General features: G+C 52.3%; 1 protein-coding gene across 1 annotated transcript in view; it reads left to right on the top strand.

The window, feature by feature from the left end:
* The window catches only part of LOC125941141 (uncharacterized), a 43,820-nt gene extending 29,132 nt beyond the window's left edge, over positions 1 to 14,688 (top strand). Inside the window, exons 8-10 of the mRNA XM_049658094.1 lie at positions 4,472 to 4,683; positions 5,748 to 5,962; positions 14,617 to 14,688. Of these exons, the coding sequence (XP_049514051.1) occupies positions 4,472 to 4,683; positions 5,748 to 5,962; positions 14,617 to 14,688 (499 nt within the window). The remainder of the gene's footprint in view (positions 1 to 4,471; positions 4,684 to 5,747; positions 5,963 to 14,616) is intronic.
* Positions 14,689 to 17,619: the final 2,931 nt, after the last annotated feature.

The following is a 17,619-nucleotide window of genomic DNA, read 5'->3' as shown; positions in this document are numbered from 1 at the left end:
CGTCCCCAAGTACGCTGGATCAGCGGACGATGGGCCCGTGGAAGACTGGTTCCGCTTCTACGAGGTCCACGCAACCACTGTATCATGGTCGGAACGGGAGATGGTCGCCAGCTTCGATGAATACCTGACTGGTGAGGCATTTCGGTTCTACCTGACCCACATATTTGAACATAAAGAATCTTGGAAAGAAATCAAAGATGAAATGATCAGTCGCTTCAAAGAATATGATGAAGACCCCTGCATCATTCGCCAGCAGCAGGAATTTGAATGCAGTTACGCACAGTCGCAACGTTGCACTAATGAACAGGCTCATATTAGAAGATCGTCGGCGAGTTTTCCTTGTCGTGATTCTCCCGCGAAGAGGACACGCAATCGCACGCATAGCACCAACTTGACATCCCAGTAAACGAAAAGCCATTGCTCACTAAGCGAAATGCACGCGAATTCGTTGCTTCGAAACCCAACTCTGAACCAGGTTTGACAACGGCACATCATTCGACCATACGTACGCCTTCAGCACGCTGCAGTGCTCATGTCATCGCTGAAGATTCTGACGCATTCCATCACTCATATCGAATGCGCTGGCCACTACGCACTTTCAAGTCACATGACTCTTCTATGAACATTAGGCCGCAGTGCATGCTCTACGCAATTGAGCACGGCGTGAGGACATCGCAGACATACGACCTTTCTTCGCAAGAACATGGTCAAGCCACACCCGCTGTGACACCACCCAGCAATGAGCCACCAGAAATTCCAAACTGCATAGACACAAACTTCTGTATCAGCAACACGAATCGAGAAGATATAACAATCACTTCTTCTGGTGAAATGAAGCCAACTTGCTTACCGCCAACACGAAATCAGAATAACAGCAACAGCACCAATGGACGCACCTTTCAAGGCGAAGACAATTTGGAGCCATTTAAATCTAGAGATGAAGCTACTTTGCGGTTCTCAAGCTTTATTTTGGATACTACACCTCAACAAGCCGCTGCCACTTCAGAAGCTTCGCACGCGCCAAGCAACATCACGCACTGTCAAATTACAGAAGCGTCCATTGTGAATGAAATCCAAGCAGCCTCAAAAGGGTCTTCTGAGAATCCTGGCAAACCGCCCTCGCCACCAGACAAGCCCCACAAAACGGAGCAGTGTACCAGCTACCAAGTGATCCCCACTTTGTTTTGCGAAAGAAATCAAAGGCATATTTCCATAGAAGCGCTACCTCAACAAATGTCGCAACAACATCATCGGCATCAACTCCATGAACAACGGCAGCAACCACGACTTCGAAACAGAAGGCGACGAAGACCGTCACCGAAATTTCCACAGGTGCGACAACAAGAAAGACATCAATGCCAAAGCCTACTCAGTCCAAAGCGAACTCAAGGAATACGGGGTTTTCTAAGAAAGGAACGTCGCCAAACGCATGTTCAGCGCCATCTATCAGTATTGGCCTCACTCCAAGGATTCCTGCGACAGCGCTGTGCACGACGACGGAAAAGACACAGGCACCTTCTTGGCAAACTAGACCAACAAGGACGTCACCGCAACGACCCAGTCCACCGCACGTTCGAGCAGGATACACCGTGTGTCGGCAAGTCGCAACGACATCCGAGTTCCCACGGCTGCTGTGTGTCCAAAGGTTTCTTCATCGGAGCGTGGATATGTCGTCCGGAGTGCAACAGCCAGCCTCGGCCACCTGAGCTCTTCTCGACGTCACCGGACTGCCACACTGAAATCGTTAATGTGAGGAGATTAAGAGGGTATCATCCGTCCCTGTACCTACGACTCTCTCTGGGGGAGGGGGAACGTGTTACGGTGCACAGATGGTCCGTGCATGAAAGCAGAGGAGGACGAAGATAAAAGGCAGTGTTCGGGCGACCATGCTGTTCTACGCCCGCAACCTCCTACTCGCGTCACACACACACACACACACACACACACACACACACACACACACACACACACACATATATACATATATATATATATATATTCCCTCAAATCTATTCGATTAGATTCTATAATATAGAATTTTTCAATTGCAACATGAGCCTTAAGTTATTATTTGAAAAACCTGAATGGTGAATTTTTGTTCATTAGTTGATTGTGCATGTAAATTTTTGTGCAAGTAATGTCCGCCTCTTCGAGTAGACCAGCTCACGAACTCGAATTGTGCTATCTGCCACAGGCAACCTTTAAAAAATTTTTTAAATGTTTGCTGAAACACCCCATATTTATGGCCTCTGTATGCAAGAGGCGATGTGTCCATTCCTGTTGCGTAAATGTTGTAAATAATTAGAAGAGCTCGTTTTCTTTTTTTGTCCCTAGTTGTTAGCATTGCCTACTGGAAAGAAAATCAATATTGCGACACATATCACTGGCGTGCTTTTCACACGCCGTTGTCTGCAGGTCTGCAAGTTTTTTTCACGGTCAAAAAAGCCCGCAAAGTAATTTTAACTCAGGTGTACATACAGCAACATATTCTTTCCCTAGGCATAGGCTATCGATTTAGTTGGCTACCTCCTTCTCTCTAAAAAAATATAATAAACTTTTTCCTGTGTATGTGTTTAAACATATCGTGTCTGTGCATGGTGTTCTCAGCGGAAATTTAAAAAGAAATGTGGAAGTGAGGAAACACGGATGAGGTGGCCGCCGCTGATGCTTCTAATGCGCTTGTCCTCCTGTTGACAGGATTTGCCGAAATAAAGAGAAAGTATCAATTAAAAGCCGTGCACGTCCACGCCAACAATGATGCCGTAAGCTTTTAGCCACAACAAAAGTGAAAAGGTAGAGGCAGCGCAAAAGAATCCTCCAATTATATGGGCTACAGAACTCCGCTATTGACACATTAGGGGGTGGGTAGGCTACGAATCGCCGGGGGGGGGGGGGTCTACCCCCCCCCTCGGAAAATTCGGGAGGGGGCTTGAACCTCGGAGCCCCCCGTAGTCGGCGCCTATGGTGTACATGATGTCAAATATTCACCAGGACTATAGTCCGCGTACGTGTCGACTTCCGTACAAATTATAACCATCACGCGCCACAGAGAGTCAACCAGCACGCTAGAAAAAGAAAGTAGTGCGCTTACCCCTTGGTAACGCACGGCACACAAATGCACACAATACTCACGGCAATTTCGTTACATGAACTATTCGGTTTGTTACTCGGTCGAATAACGTCTTACTTGTAAGGATGTCGTGCCCCCTGAACAAGCGCTTGTTTTACCATTATGTTCATTGCTTTGGTGCAGGTATATTGTCTCTGATGGAATGCTTGGCTTTTGAATCGTGTCTCTTGTTTCGCGACGGGCTGTTGCGCCTGTGTGGGGATATAGAGATAAACCCATGTCCCATGACCAAAGCCGAAGCTGAACATCACACAGGTACTCACACAGCTACAGGCAGACTATGCAGCCGTTCTGTCAAAGCTAACAGCCATTGAAACGAACCAAATAGAATTCGAAAAGAAAATTGATAGCGTGTTTGTGAAGACTACTCTTGCAACTACACGTGTATCTTCGAGGTGCGCGCACTTCGAAGATACACGTGTAGTTGCGCAGTGGCGACGAGGATGAACATCGCCCATGCTGTGAAAGTCGACACTGATCTGGAACCCACGCAGAACCGAGAAACCAAGGCCATCATGGCTCACCACCTTCCGGACTTTCCTGGTAGACATTCCTGGTAGACATTCGCCGCATGGCTGACAATCGCAATTTTGGCACTTCTTTGGATCGCATGCTACGAGATCGCATTGTGTGTGGTATACGGTCAGGTGCCCTGCAGAAGCAGCTACTGGCAAAGCGGAAATTAACGCTACAACACGCTGAAGCGATGGCTCTTGCAGCTGAGGCTGCGGATAGTGATGTAAAGTGCATGATCGGACCGGCAACGACACCCGTGTTAAAAGTACAGGCGTATCGGAAAGAAACTCTGCTGGATGAGAGGAGGGCTGCCGCACGTCAAGAATGCACAAGGTGCGACAGTACAAAACACAATGACGCATGTTGCCCCTGGTCTAACACGCGCTATTAGCGCTGTGGACGACGTGGTCACCTTGCAAGGAAATGTCGAAGCAGTGGGGCTCGAGAACAAGGCGCGGCGAGGACGGCACCAACTAACACCCTCTTGGGGACGGAAGCCTCAGCAGAAGAGGAACACGAAGCTGCTCACATTTGGACTTTTGTATCACAACGGAAAAGTTGTCTGGAACCACCGATTCGCCGAACTTTCGCTTGGTGCGGTGTGCAGCTGAGCATGGAAGTCGATACCGGGTCGCCCGTTTGTGTCATTCCGCGTCAACTGTACGATACGCACCGCGACCAATGGCCGAAACTGAAACCGTCCAGTCTGAATTTATCCTGCTACACAGGACGCCTTCCAGTACTTGGGGAGCTTGCGCTCGAGGTTTGTCATAAAGGAGTGACAGTAGACTGTTCGCTGACCGTGTTGGACTGTGCGGGACCAAGCCTCTGCGGTCGCGATTTAATCCAGCAGCTGAGCAGCGCAGGTGCTCCGGTGGTTCGTTTTGTAGAAGACTCGGGGTCAACAAAAGCACCAAGCGAATCCAGCGTAAACAGCATATTCAACGACTACCACGACGTGTTCTCCGTGGAACTGGGGCTAATCAAGGATCCTCCAGCCAGCCTGCACATGAAGGAAGGCGCCGTACCCAAATTCTGTAAGGCCACACCCATTCCATACGCGCTGCGCGAGCGAGTGTCACTTGAACTAGACCGTTTAGTTTTTCTGGGCGTGCTGTCACCGGTGGCACACTCTGAATGGGCAACGGCCATAGTCGTAGTGCTTAAGAAAGACGGCGCAGTAAGAATATGCGGTGATTCCAAGGCCACAGAAAGCCAGCGTGTGCAACTGAGCAATACCCATTGTCAATTACTGAGGATATGTTTGCGCAACAACACGATGGGGACTATTTCAGCACTTTGGATTTACGGGATGCATACAATCAAGTGGCGCTATACGATAACGCGAAGAAAGTTTGCGTCATTAATACGCCAAAAGGGCTATTTTGCTACAACAGACTTCCTTTCGGGATAGCTTCTGCGCCCGCGATATTTCAAAGAAAAATGGATGAGGTATTGGCTGGCCTTCCGGGAGCACAGGCTTATCTTGACGATGTGCTCATTTCCGAAAGAGCGAGTGACAACGGCGAAAGGCTGAAAAACGTCTTAGAGCGCTTCCGAGAGCGTGGTGTAAAGCTAAGGTTCGATGAGTGCAACTTCCGCAGCCCAGCAGTAACTTATCGCATCGATCGCATCGATCGTGATGGGCTTCATCCAACAAAGAAAAACCTTGACGCTATCATGCAGGCACCGAGTCCCTGTAATGTCAGCGAGCTACGCTCGTTTTTGGGTATGATTACTTTTTACGCGAGGTTTCTGCCGAACATGTCAACCACACTTGGTCCATTGTATGAACTGCTTGAAAAGAATGCCCGTTGGCAATGGAAACAGCCTCAAGAGCTCGCGTTTGATCTTGCCAAGCAAAGCCTTAAAACAGCCAAGGTTCTCGTTCATTTCGACCCTTCGAAGGAACTTAAACTTGAATGTGACGCGTCTCCGTACGGTGTGGGAGCTGTCTTGTTTCACATGATCGGTAACGTCCACAGGCCCATCGGTTTCCGCTCGCGAACATTAACGCAGGCGGAGCGCAACTATTCACAGATCGAGCGAGAGGCACTGGCATTGGTATTTGGCGTCACGAAATTCCGTGACTACCTTCTAGGTCGGGAATTTACCTTGGTGACTGACCACCAGCCGCTGCTGTGTCTGCTTACATCAGACAAGCAGACGCCGACAATGGCCACCGCACGGATACAACGTTGGGCGCTCCACCTGGGGGTCTACCGATACCGGCTACAGTACGCACCAGGACGACAGATACTGAACGCTGACGCCCTTGCCGACTTCCGCAGCGATCTCCGGAATCTGACGACGACGGTGAGCCGCCCGAACATGTGCTGTCGCTAAACCAGCTGAACAATGGCGCCATAACAACGCATGAGCTGAAGGCATTAACGTCTTCTAACCCTGTCCTAGTCGAGGTCAAACGCTACATACTACATGGGTGGCCCAGAAACGCAAACGGAATGGCCAGGGCGGTATTGCCGTTTTTTCACCGTAAGCTCGAACTGTCCGTAGCACATGAACTGGTCTACTGGGGTAATAGGGTCATAATACCAACCGAAGCTAGAGAGCGAGTGCTGCATCTTCTACATGAGACGCACCAGGGTTCACCGGCAATGAAATCTGTCGCGCGTTCCTTGTTCTGGTGGCCAGGCCTCGACAGAAATATTGAAGAGGTGTCTGCTCAGTGCCAGAACTGTGTGCAAAATCTGCCGATGCCAACCGCGGCACCCGTCGTTAACTGGCTTGAAACAGGCGAAACGTGGTCCCGTATTCACATTGACTACGCGGGTCCGATCTGCGGAAAAATGATACTCGTAGTAGTCCACGCACACACCAAATGGCCCGAAGCAATACCTTTGTCGCATGCTTCAACGCAGACTACCATTAACTGTCTACGTGGCATTTTGAGCAGGTTTGGAGTACCACGCACGATCATTTCCGACAATGGGACCCAGTTTGCCAATCAAGACTTCGCGTTGTTCTTGGCGAACAACAACATTGTCCACCTTCGATGTGCTCCATACCATCCTCAATCTAATGGTGCGGCGGAAAGGGCAGTGCGAACTATTAAAGATGGCCTTCGAAAAATGAGTAAAGGAAATCTAGAACAGAACCTAGTACGGTTGCTTTTTAACTACCGGAGGACTCCGCGAAAATTGGGTAAATCCCCAGCAGAGCTGCTTTTGGGTTATCAAATACGCTCACGCTTAGACACATGTTTTCCTCCAGCACTTCCAGGATGCAAAGAGAACCAAGATGACTGGCTGCCGCTGCCTGGAAGCGATGTGTATGCCCGCAATTACGGTGCGGGGAGCAAGTGGACGCCCGGCCATGTGAAGGCGACATCTGGAGCGAGAATGGTGGCCGTGGAAACGTAGGACGGGTTCGTTCAGCGGCACGTAGACCAGGTCCGCCCGCGACAAGCACCAGGGGATAAACCGACAGTAACTACAACCACCACAAATCGGAGTGAGCCAGACCAAGCAACAGAACTACAGCATGGAGAAACGGTGGGCCCGGATGAAGGCATGACTGCTCGGAGCATCCCAAATGGCACCGGTTCTCCAGATCTGGTGGCACCAGATATTCCGGTGGCCCCGTTGAATACCGGTGTCGCCCAACAAACTCTAAGACGCTCAACGAGAGAACGCAAGCCAGTGCAACGCTTCCATTTCTGAGGAGGAAGGAATGTTGCAACTACACGTGTATCTTCGAAGTGCGCGCACCTTTTATCGCCTTATCTGGCGATCTTTCAGAGTTCGGACTATCACTACTGACACGTGCTCCTTCCTATCTGCTTGCCACTCGATCGGCTACTTATAAATACGCTATACACCTTTGAATAAACGCTCATTTTGTTCTACTGACTACGCTGATGCTTCACTGGCCTGGCGGTACTACGAGCACGCCATGGCTATGCTACAACTACTGTGATTGAGAATTGTATTTCACAAGTCGAGGAATCTGAGCGGAAGCTTGAGCCTAGATTGGACGATCTCGCAAACAGGAGCCGGAGACAAAGCTAGTCTTTTTGGCATCAGTGACTGAAGAATCTGAAGAATTAGTATAGAGCGTCTGTGAAGAAAACTTAAAACTTGATAACGTACTTATCGAAAGGGCTCATCCGGTGGGAGCATGCCGGGAGGGGAAACCCTGGCCGATTTGTAGCTAACCTTTCGAGCTGGAAAGCACGAGAGAGTACTACAAAACGTGCGCAAATTTAGACACAGGTGTGAGCGTTTCGGAAGACTTCAGTCACGCTGTCTGGGAAAAATGGCATCTTCTCTGGAATTACACAAAAGAAAAACGGCAAATAAAAGAATCCCGTGTGCGCCTAAAATACGATAAGGCAGTTATAAACGGTGACACATATTGTCACGGTTCAACGCGAACAAGAGACAACAACGGCGGAGCAAGACGGCAGCGCAACAGCCTGTTCAAAAAGACCACCAGAACAACAGACGTCTTCTTCGTCTGCAAGTTCCCCCTGTCCCACTACACAGAGCACATTAAAGCACATATCGTCATCGTAGTCTAAATGTCTACATAAAGCACGCGTCAATTTATGAGGGACTACTATACGCGCCAACCTGTTGTACTGAGAGCGTCTGCGAATTCGAATGATGGAGACGACATGCTCATGATAAGCCACCTCGAACCCACACCAACCGATTGGTTGGACCTAAAGAGAGAGGAAACATTTATTTGGACCATCGAGGTCGTTGCTCTTGAGTTGGAGAGGGTGGTGTCCTCATTCCAGGACACCACGGGCCATGGCTGCTCTTGCTGCTGTTGGACAAGAGCTTCTTAACCCGTTAGGGTACCGCCGGTCAGCTGTACCTTTCACCATACAAATGACGAGCCAGGCGTCTTTAAGTTGTCGAGAACCGAGGGGTCGCAGCGGAGCGCCAGAGCAAGAGCAGCAGCTCAGCAGGTTTTAGAACGGACTAGCGCGTGCCATGCTTGCGCCGCTGGCACGCGCCGCCCAACTTTGTTTTTCTCGTCAGTCGCAGCCGGCCCCAAGGCGCCGGCCCAGAGCGCTGACCTTAGCGATCTCGCTTAGCAGCGTCGATGGTCGCTACAAGGCCCCCCGCCTAGACGGAACGGCGAAATGTACTCGTCGACGAGGCAGAGATGACGCTGTCTTTGTGTCAAGCATATCGACGGGTATGCCAGCGACATCCGCGGGGAGCTCCTTGGGAGGCGTTTTGACGTAGGCTGGTTTGAGGCGGTCCAGCGAAACGACTTCTTCGCGGCCATTCAATAGGATTGTGGCGGACTTCTGCGTCTTGTGGAGGACACGGTACGGTCCGTCGTAGGATGGTGTAAGAGGCGCCTTGACAGCGTCTCGTCGGAGGAAGACGTGGGACGAGGACTCAAGGTCCGGGTGCACACTGTCAAGAACCGAGGCGTCGCAGCGGAGCGCCAGAGCAAGAGCAGCAGCTCAGCAAGTTTTCAGAACGGACTAGCGCGTGCCGTGCTTGCGCCGCTGGCACGTGCCGCCCAAATTTATTTTTCTCGTCAGTCGCAGCCGACCCCAAGGCGCCGGCCCAGAGCGCTGACCTTAGCGTTCTCGCTTAGCAGCGTCGATGGTCGCTACAAAGTGTCGAGGTTTACCCCGCACTCCCACGAGATGTGACAGAGTGTAGGGCATGTGTCGCCGCACCAGGGAAAAGGCCGCGATATGTTTGTGGGTAGATTTTTCTGTATCTGTGTAGGTTTGGGAATCTGTTAGTCTGGATCAGTGCGAGAGCTACTGTCTCTTCAGTGTTGAGCTTTTTGTTAGTGGGAGGATAAATTCTGCGTTTGAGCTGCTGGATCTCGAGGCAGTCGCAGTAATTGGATGGCAGAGGCGCGAAGGTAAAGGGTGGGGATTGATGGGATCATTGGCTTTGCCCCAATCGGTTGATTAGCACTCGACCTAAGGCGTTCGCCCTTTCGTTCCCCTCCACTCCCGCGTGGCCCGCGGCCACGTGATTTGATGGGATTCCTGCAGCCTCGGGCCCAGAATCTGAGCCGCCAGCAACGGTGTTCGTCCGTTGGTAAAGTTACGGCAGGCCGGTTAAGAGTCAGTAACGACATGAACTTCCCTGCCCACCCTGTCTTGTTGCTTTATTACTAGCGCCGCGGCTGTGGCTTCAGCCGCAGCTGGGGTCTCTGCCCTGACAAAAGCCGCGAGGGTCAAGGAATTGTCTCTCCCGCTCACTGCAGCTACCGCGAAGAGGCCCCCTTCAGGTTACGCTGCCACATCTACGTACGTTACTCGTACGTACGGGTCAGCCTTGAATTGTCCGCCCTGTCTTTCGACACGAGACTTGCGTCGTCCTTCATGGAGTGTGACTCATGTGCTTCGGGATGGGGTTCGCCTTGATCCTGCTTCTGACCTCGGGCAGAGGGATTGTTTCCCACAAGGAGACCCAGGGCCGTTTTTTACGCGCCTTCATGATGCCATCGACTTATTTGTCGTGTTTGTTTAGCGAATGGTAGTGATACGGCATGCTTTACGTTACTCTCTTGATCGCAAGGGCCTGGACGAGGCGACCCGTGTCCTCTTCTGACATGCCCTAGTGGCTTCGTGTTATTTGTTTGATAATCCGCGAGATCTGGTTGCTGGCGAACGGTATGATTTCGATGGTGTGGGAGGTTTTCAGTTTGCTCTGGACCAAAAAACCTATGAATCCTAGTCATATTGCTTTCCGTGACCTTCTGGCCCTCTAGATAGATGTCGATATGGCCGTGGGACTTGTCGATTTCTCTTCCGTGCACCCGGATCACCTCGGATTTCTTGGGCGCGCAACGCATCCCACTCGCTGCTGCAAAGCTCTCCACGGCCTTCGCGGTCTCCTGAAGGATCACTTCTTTTCGCGCGAGGGAGCCCTTGGTGGCCTAGAGCGTAATGTCGTCTGCGTACAGGGCGTAAGCTAGGTCCGGGAACTTCCGCATCTCTTTGGCCTGAGCTAGCATCAGGACGTTGAAGAGAATCGGGGAGACTATAACCCCTTGCGGTGTTCGTTTGTTCGGCACGTCGATCGTATCCGATTGAGTCTGGCCTATTCCGATGGTTGCCGTCCGGCCCATCAGGAACGATTTGAGGTAATTAAAGATGCGCTCCCCGACGCTATGTCATTTATTCACTTGAGAATGGCCTCCTGAGAGACGTTATAGAAGGCCCCTTTCAGGTAGAGTGTGAGCAGGAGGTTCTCCTTCCTTCGGAACGCCCTTGAGAACTTCTTCCCTTAGGATTAGGAGAGCATCTTGCGCAGAAAGTCCCGGCCTGAAGCCCAGCATGGTGTGTCGGAAGAGGTCACCGTCCTCTATGTAGTGTTGTAGGCGGGCATCGATGAACCTCTCGTACAGCATGCCGAGACACCAAGTCAGCAAGATGAGACGCAGGGTGTCGATCGCGGGCTTCTTCCCGGGCTTGGAATGGTCATGATTTCCACGTGTTTCCACTCGTTCGGTACGTGGCCCTTGCTCCGGAGTTGAACTCCGCGTGTTTCCACTCTTGTGCGTGTGCTCACTACGATTGGGCCACGCCGAACTTATTTGATTGAGATAGCAAATATATTGTTACGGGGTGTCAAATAGATAAAATATTACACCATCTTCCCTTAGGGGAACCCTGCGTAGTATGCGAAGCAGCCATGGGGTCGACTCATGTTCCTATTAGTTTTCAGATCAGCCTGTCGCCGCTGCCGTTTCGTGGCAGCGGCTCGAGCCCTCTTCTCCGCGGCGCTGTCCACGGCGCTGACACTGGCGTTGACGCTGGCGCTGTCCGTGGCACTCATCGCGGCGTTGCGGGAGCAGAATGAGAGGACGAAGTGAATGATAATGAGTGGGCGAAGCACCGGGGGATCATTCGGGCAAAAGCCGGAAGCGTTCTCCGGAAGCCGGAAGCTGGCTTCCGGAACCGGAAGCGGAAGTGGAAGCGGAACCGGTAGCGGAAGCTTGGCGTAGATATACTATACATATAGATACAAGGAGAGGAGAGGGAGGAGGATGCGCATGCGCAGTGCGGGTGTGGACGCCGCACGGCGGATGAATGGAGGGAGGGAGTGACATAGCCCCGACCATAAGATGCTTCGCATCTAAAAGCGCGTCAGGATTTATAAACAGGGACTGTTGACAGAGATGGCCAAGATGCCTGAACACGCGCAGCGTCCCCCGGTGATCGTCGTCTTCTTCCTTAATGCAAGGAGGCGGCGCGTAACATCTAACCACCCGGGCGGGCTGAGCGCCGTCTCGGCGCAGACTAATTACACGAGGAGGCGACGATAAAGTAACGCTTCAGTCGGGATAAGTGCACGACGTCACGAGATGGTGAAGAACTGTTCGGTGGGGTGATCTCAAAGTTCACGTCACTAAATTGCCGTAAAACCTTGTAAGGTCTGGTGTAACGCGACAAAAGCTTTTCGGAGAGACCGACGCGACGAGAAGTCCAGAGAAGCACAACAGATCCCAGAGAAAAGCAGAGGTGCCGGTGGCTGCGGTCATAACGGTCCTTTTGGCATAATTGCGAGTCGGATAGTCGCTCATGAGCGATCTGACATTCCAGATGGGCTCGCGCGGCAGCATCCCGGGCATACTCCGTGGTATGTTGTATAACAGCAAGTAGTAGGGTGTCAAAAGGCAATGCAGGGTGGTGCCCATACAGGTGGCAAAATGGCGAAAAACCGGCGGTGTCGTGACGGGAGGAGTTGTACGCGAACGTGACGTGTGGCAAAGCGATGTCCCAGTCCTGATGATCGTCAGACACGTACATCGACAGCATATCGGTTAAGGTGCGGTTGATCCTTTCGGTGAGCCCGTTGGTGTGCGGGTGGTGCGCAGTAGTGAGCTTGTGCTCCACAGAACAGGAACGAAGGAGGTAATCGATAACTTTCGACAAGAAGTAGTGGCCTCGGTCTCGGAGCAGTTGCCGAGGGGCACCATGACGAATGATGACGTCATGAATGAGGAAATCGGCGACGTCATTGGCGCAACTAGTCGGCAAAGCTCGCGTGATGGCAAAGCGCGTAGCGTCGTCGGTCGCAACGGCAATCTACTTGTTCCCTGAAGCAAACATAGGAAATGGACCAAGGGGTTCAAGACCGATGCGGTAGAATGGCTCCTGGGGTATGTCCATAGGATGCAGAAGGTCTGCAGGCAACCCCGAGGGCCGTTTACATCGCTGACAAAGGTCACACGCAGCAACGTAGCGTCGAACCGATCGGTACATACCAGGCCAGAAAAGCCGTCGCCGCACGCGATCGTAAATGCGGGATACGCCAAGATGGCCAGCGGTTGGAGCATCGTGGAGTTCTTTAAGAACAGTAGCACGGAGATGCTTTGGGAGAACAAGCAGAAGCTCAGGGCCGTCGGGAGCAGTAATACGACGGTAAAGAATATCGTCGTGAAGCTCAAACTGACGAAGCGATGGGTCGGGCTTAGGAGAATGTAGGCGGCCAATTATATATCGTAATGTGCCATCAATTTGCTGTTCAACGCGTATGTTGGCCAGATCTGCAATAGCCATGACGAAGTCACCGGTATCACGTTCAGCGGTGTCGGGAGGGTCGACAGGGTAGCGTGATAAACAGTCAGCGTCTTGGTGCATCCGTCCAGATTTGTAGAGCACGTCAAAGGTGTACTCCTGCAGTCGTAACGCCCAGCGACCAAGCCTTCCTGTAGGATCCTTCAGCGACGAGAGCCAGCAAAGGGCATGGTGGTCCGTGACGACGGAAAACGTTCGGCCGTGCAAATAAGGGCGGAATTTGGCCACAGCCCAGACCAAAGCGAGGCATTTGCGGTCGGTTATCGAATAATTTCGCTCCGACGACGAGAGAAGGCGGCTGGTGTAGGCAATGACACGGTCCCGGTCGTTCTGGCGTTGGGCGAGTACTGCACATATGCCGTAGGCCACTAGCGTCGGTGCGAACTTCTGTAGAGGTCGACGGGTAATAATGCGCCAAAATGGTCGGTGAAGTCAGTAAACTGACAAGGGTGGTGAATTCAGCAGCTTGTGCACGACCCCATGAAAAATATATGTTCTTCTTGAGTAGGTCAGTAAGCGGCCGGGTAATGTCGGCAAAATTCCTTAAAAAGCGGAGGAAGTAGGAACACAAGCCGACAAAGTTCCGTGCATCGCTAACTGAGCGAGGAACAGGGAAGTCTCGGACGGCATGCACCTTCTCGGGGTCAGGTTGGACACCGCTAGCACTAACAAGGTGACCGAGAACGGTGATGTGACGTTGAGTGAAACGACACTTAGAGGAGTTAAGTTGCAGGCCAGCGCGGCGAAACGCATCGAGAATCCATCGAAACACATCGACACTCCAAGCGGATTTCTGCCGCCGGCGTCGTCGTCGCCATCGCCGTGAGGTTCCGTATAAAGTCCGACGGCGATAAAATCGTCGCCGCGCGTCGTATGCTGTATGTGCGAGTGAAAGCGCGCGGGGAACATGCGCTTTCACGGGGAGTGAACGCACGGCGAAGAGCAAAAGCGACTTCTTCCGCTGCGCGAAAAGCCGTCGGGGGACTGGAGGGAGGGGGGGGAAGTGACGTTTAGCTGCGGCAGCAAATGTATATCTTGCGACCGGGCGCAAGGGGAACTGGCGACTCAATAGACAGCTTTAGCTGAGCGTTCACGGTTCGCTCCGCTCAGACCAGCGTATCCCAACGATTTGCACACAGCTGCTCAGACGAACACTAGCGGGAACGCTAACGCGCGTGCGCACAACGCTCACATCGGCAGCGGAACTACAGTGCCTAGAATATACTTACGTATATTCTAGGCAATGTAGCGTAACGAAGAACCCTGCCCACGCTCTGCTACGACGCCGTTTAATCGGAGCGTTAGGGTGAGTCTACTGTTGCTTTGTCGTTTTACAGCTACGCTGAGAACGCGTGGCCTGCGTGACCTCATATGTGAAACGCTTCCTTAAGGTGTGCACCTTTCAACCATTATGGCCATTGTTGCATTTCAGCCTTTTTCGGACTGTATCGACGTCGGAAAGTCTGCTCCTTGCCAGCCGCCGCGCAAGGTCTTGCCTCGCTAGAAGCTAGGCCTATCACCGGACGCGCGCGCACCCACCTCCAACAATCACGGATGTAATCGGAGGGTGAAGACCTCGACGGTCGACCCGACAATGTTCAGAGCGAGTGAGTGGACCACAATACTCCGCGCGTACAAGTGTGGAAAACCAAGCCCAGAAACGCTGGTTGTACATCCTCATGCAGCCCCTGTTCGAGCTAAGCCTCCCGCGTCCGCCGTCGGTACTCCGGCTGACGCTACCCCTGCGACCTTCAAGCCGACATACCGCGCTCAACAACAACAGCTGCGCGTGACGTACGCAGTCGTACTGCGAAGTAAGCAACTTTCTTCACTCGTTCCCGGCACTATAAGGGTAGTTTCCGACCAAGGAGATGCCTCCCTTTGAACGGAGCCGTGGCACAGCGACTCATGCAAGCTCTGCAAGTCACCGCCGCTGACCGGGACCTAGGAAAGTTTCACCTCCGGATCCACCCTACCAACAACACCTTCACGGTCGCTACACCTCACGAGTCAACCGCCCTTCACCTCGTCCTACTCAAGGAAGTGGTTCTCCAAGATACCAGCTACCCTGTCGCCGCCTACATCACACCGCCACCCGCTGCTGCGTGCAGAATCATCTCGCAAGCCTACTGGGCGGAAACACCGGAACAGATGCTACAGGACCTCCAGACCCGCAACCCAGAAGCTGAAATCATCGCAGCCCGCAGAATGGGCAGGACCCTCTCCATATTAATCACATTTGTGCACGGGCCAGTCCCTCGCACCATGCGTTACATGAGTGTAGTGTACGGATGCACGCCGCACAAGGGAAGTCCAGGCGCGTGCACAAACTTTCGTTGACCAGGTCACAGATACGACGTGTGCCCCCACCCTAAGAGCGGTCTCTGCCCGTGGTGCGGGGACAAGCATGAACTGCAAGATCTTCCCTCCTATATCCCGATCTGCAATCTCTGTGGGGGGCAGCCTCTCACGGGCACCGGCTCGCGAAAGGCAAGAAATGCCACCGCCAAACCACGTAGCCGACCGCCCCAGAAGACAAAGTGCCCTACCAAGAAAGATTTTCTCCCGCTTAGCACGACCATCCCGTCTACCTCTACATGGGCTTCCAAGGCTGCCAAGACGAACATCACGACCTCCCAGAACCCGGAATTGAAGGCTCTGCGGGAAAAGGTAAAGCAGCTCAGGGCAGCCCTCTTTGTTCCACCCCTGCTCTACCCCCCACTCCACCACCACCATCTTCTTCATCCACCCCGTCCGACCAACCTGCTCAGAAAAACAGGAGGCCTGATGAGAGCCCAGGCCAACCTGTAGACTTGGAAGCCAAATTTGAGGACATCGCCCAAAACCTATAACCAAAACCAAAACCAGAGCGTATTACTGCGTAGGTCACTGCACAGTGCCAGACTATGAGTGAAGCCAACGTTTCCCGTATAATAGATAGGGTCATATCTAGCATCATGACCAAAGCAGAGGAGCGTTCAGCTCATCTTATACCTGGACTCTCAACGGCCTCTCCTCCCACAGTCCCACCTTCCTCACCCCTCGATCCTTCGCCCCGCCACCCTTCAACATTGCTCATCCGAGGGGCCATAATTGTTTACAAATTATTCAAGGGTAATTGCAAGGGCTTTCGGCGAAAGGGCGACCCTCTGCAACAGATTATCGCCAATTCTTTGTCCCCACCAGACATTATCACTATCCAGGATGCCAATGTTTGCGGGCCACTGCCAGGATACGCTGTTATCCCCTCGGACTTCACTGTCCTTCCTCGGGTGGTTACATACGTCTGTAACTCCTTGCATTATGCGGTGCACGACATTACCTCCACTATTGCTCACACCTTCATCGAAATTTTACCCCGCACCCCTGCACAATCACCCTGTTCATTCTTAACTGATATCTTCTCGCGCGCCAGCATATTCACCTACTCCGTCCACTCCTCAAATCCGTAACCCAAATGGCCGGATCAAATCCCATACTGGTTGCCGGCGACTTTATTTACGCTCACGTGGACTGGGGCTATCGACGCACCAACCACAGAGGCACAGTTTTGTACAATGAAAAGCTCGTGCTCCACCTGATCATCTTTAATGATTTCAGCCTACCTACGCGGGTTGGTAACAGCGTTACTGCCGATACTAGCCAAGACCTCACGGTTGGTAGAAACTTGGCCCATCCACAGTGGGAAAGAACGCAAGCCATACCAGATAGCGACCACCACCTGATTCGCATAGCAGTAAACTATCGCCGACCTGAGGGCAAATTTACCGCTAGGCACACTAATTGAGACAGCTCCATAAATTTAAGCAAGCACAGCCAGCACAGGTCCCCTTCGACTATAGATATCTGGGCTACTCAGTTACAGAAGGACATTCGCCAACATACCCAAATGCTCGATGCTATACTCCAGACAACCCTGTTACCGACAGTAAGCTCGTCCACCTCATTGAAGCTCAAGAGAACATAACGCAAACGTGGAAAACGCAAAAGCATAACAGGAAATTAAAATTCAAACTCACCCAGCTTCAATCCCAAATGGAACCCCATAGTGCCCCTCTCTGCAGAGATAACTGGGCTCAGGATTGTGACGGCCTCCGCGGCAATCTCTCCACTACGCGCGCTTGGCACCTGTTACGCCACATGCGAGATCCCACGGAATCTAAAACTCAGATGCGTCTTAGCAATCCCTGCTTCACTCATAACCATCGGCAGGTCACCGACGGCTTCCTCGCCCAGGATAAATGCACCTATAACACCTCAGGTCTTCGTTGCAAACAACCCGAGTACATGGGCTTACCGCAACCACAGCTTGACGCCCCTATTACAGAATCAGAATTTCGCGCAGCCCTATTGAAATTGTGCCATACCGCACCCGGGGAAGATCAAATTACGAATGCTGCCATCCGAAATCTTGATGATGCCTCCATATCTCACC

Source organism: Dermacentor silvarum, chromosome 10 (assembly GCF_013339745.2).
Source record: "Dermacentor silvarum isolate Dsil-2018 chromosome 10, BIME_Dsil_1.4, whole genome shotgun sequence".
NCBI lineage: Eukaryota > Metazoa > Arthropoda > Arachnida > Ixodida > Ixodidae > Dermacentor > Dermacentor silvarum.
This window is presented reverse-complemented; position numbering and strand designations above follow the sequence as displayed.